At 66.6% G+C, this 1013-nt stretch overlaps 1 protein-coding gene across 1 annotated transcript in view; it reads left to right on the forward strand.

Moving 5' to 3' along the window:
• The window catches only part of PVRIG (poliovirus receptor related immunoglobulin domain containing), a 5049-nt gene that overhangs the window by 1386 nt on the left and 2650 nt on the right, over positions 1-1013 (forward strand). Inside the window, exons 2-6 of the mRNA XM_010837923.1 lie at positions 1-17; positions 103-456; positions 542-665; positions 766-826; positions 928-1010. The exon at positions 1-17 is cut by the window's left edge and continues 1 nt beyond it. Of these exons, the coding sequence (XP_010836225.1) occupies positions 1-17; positions 103-456; positions 542-665; positions 766-826; positions 928-1010 (639 nt within the window). The remainder of the gene's footprint in view (positions 18-102; positions 457-541; positions 666-765; positions 827-927; positions 1011-1013) is intronic.

The raw sequence follows: 1013 nt of genomic DNA on the forward strand, positions 1-1013 counted from the left end.
TCTCTGCCTCACTGCTGGTGAGTGGGGGCCGCAGAGGAGCAGAGGCCCTGGGTGCGGGTGGAGACCCAGGCCCGGACCTCGTCCCTGCACCTTCTCCCGCAGGGACTCCGGAGGTGTGGCTGCAGGTTCAGAGGGAGGCCACTGAGGCCTCCTTCACCGTCCGCTGTGGATTCCTGGGCTCGGGCTCCATCTCCCTGGTGACTGTGAGCTATGGGGGCCCCGACAGTGCTGGGGGGACCACGCTGGCTGTGCTGCACCCCACACTCGGCACCAAGAACTGGACAGCTGCCTGCCGGGCCCGCTGGGAAACCAGTACCAGCATCTCCCTCACCTTGGAAAGGGCTCCCACCGCAGCAGGGGACTCCAGTCCCAACACCACCTTCTGCTGCAAGTTCACGTCCTTCCCTGAGGGCTCCCAGGAGGCCTGTGGGAAACTGTCCACCAGCACAGACCAAGGTGGGGCGGATGAGGAGGGGGACTGGGGGGACAGGGAGGGACTTGGGACGCCAGCCACCTGACTGGTATGTCTCTCTGTGCACAGAGCTCCCTGCTCCCAGTCCAGCCTCCGTGCTGCGGGCCGACCTGGCCGGGATCCTGGGGGTCTCGGGGGTCCTCCTCTCTGGCTGCATCTACCTTCTCTACCTCCTGCGTCGGCAGAGGCACTGGTGAGATGCAGCCCCCGCTGAGCCCCAGTCACCCCCCCCCCATCTCCCCCCATCCCAGGCCGGCCACACGCTTTGCCTCTGACCATCCTCACTCCCCCAGGTCCGTCATGAAGCTTCAGCCGCCGAGACACGGCAGTCCCCAGACAGACGGGAGAACCAGTGTGAGGATGGGGGCTGGTTTCGGAGGGAAACGGAGGGAACTGCAGCTGGGGGGCCAGGAGATGGAGCCTCACTCGGGCCTCCGTCCCCATCATCCCTGCAGGCAGCCGGCCAAGCCTCCCTGACCTCCTTCCACGTTCCCTACGCCACCGCCGCCACGACCTCCAACTACTTCAGCCCGGCAACCCT

Source organism: Bison bison, unplaced genomic scaffold (assembly GCF_000754665.1).
Source record: "Bison bison bison isolate TAMUID 2011002044 unplaced genomic scaffold, Bison_UMD1.0 scf7180017864085, whole genome shotgun sequence".
NCBI lineage: Eukaryota > Metazoa > Chordata > Mammalia > Artiodactyla > Bovidae > Bison > Bison bison.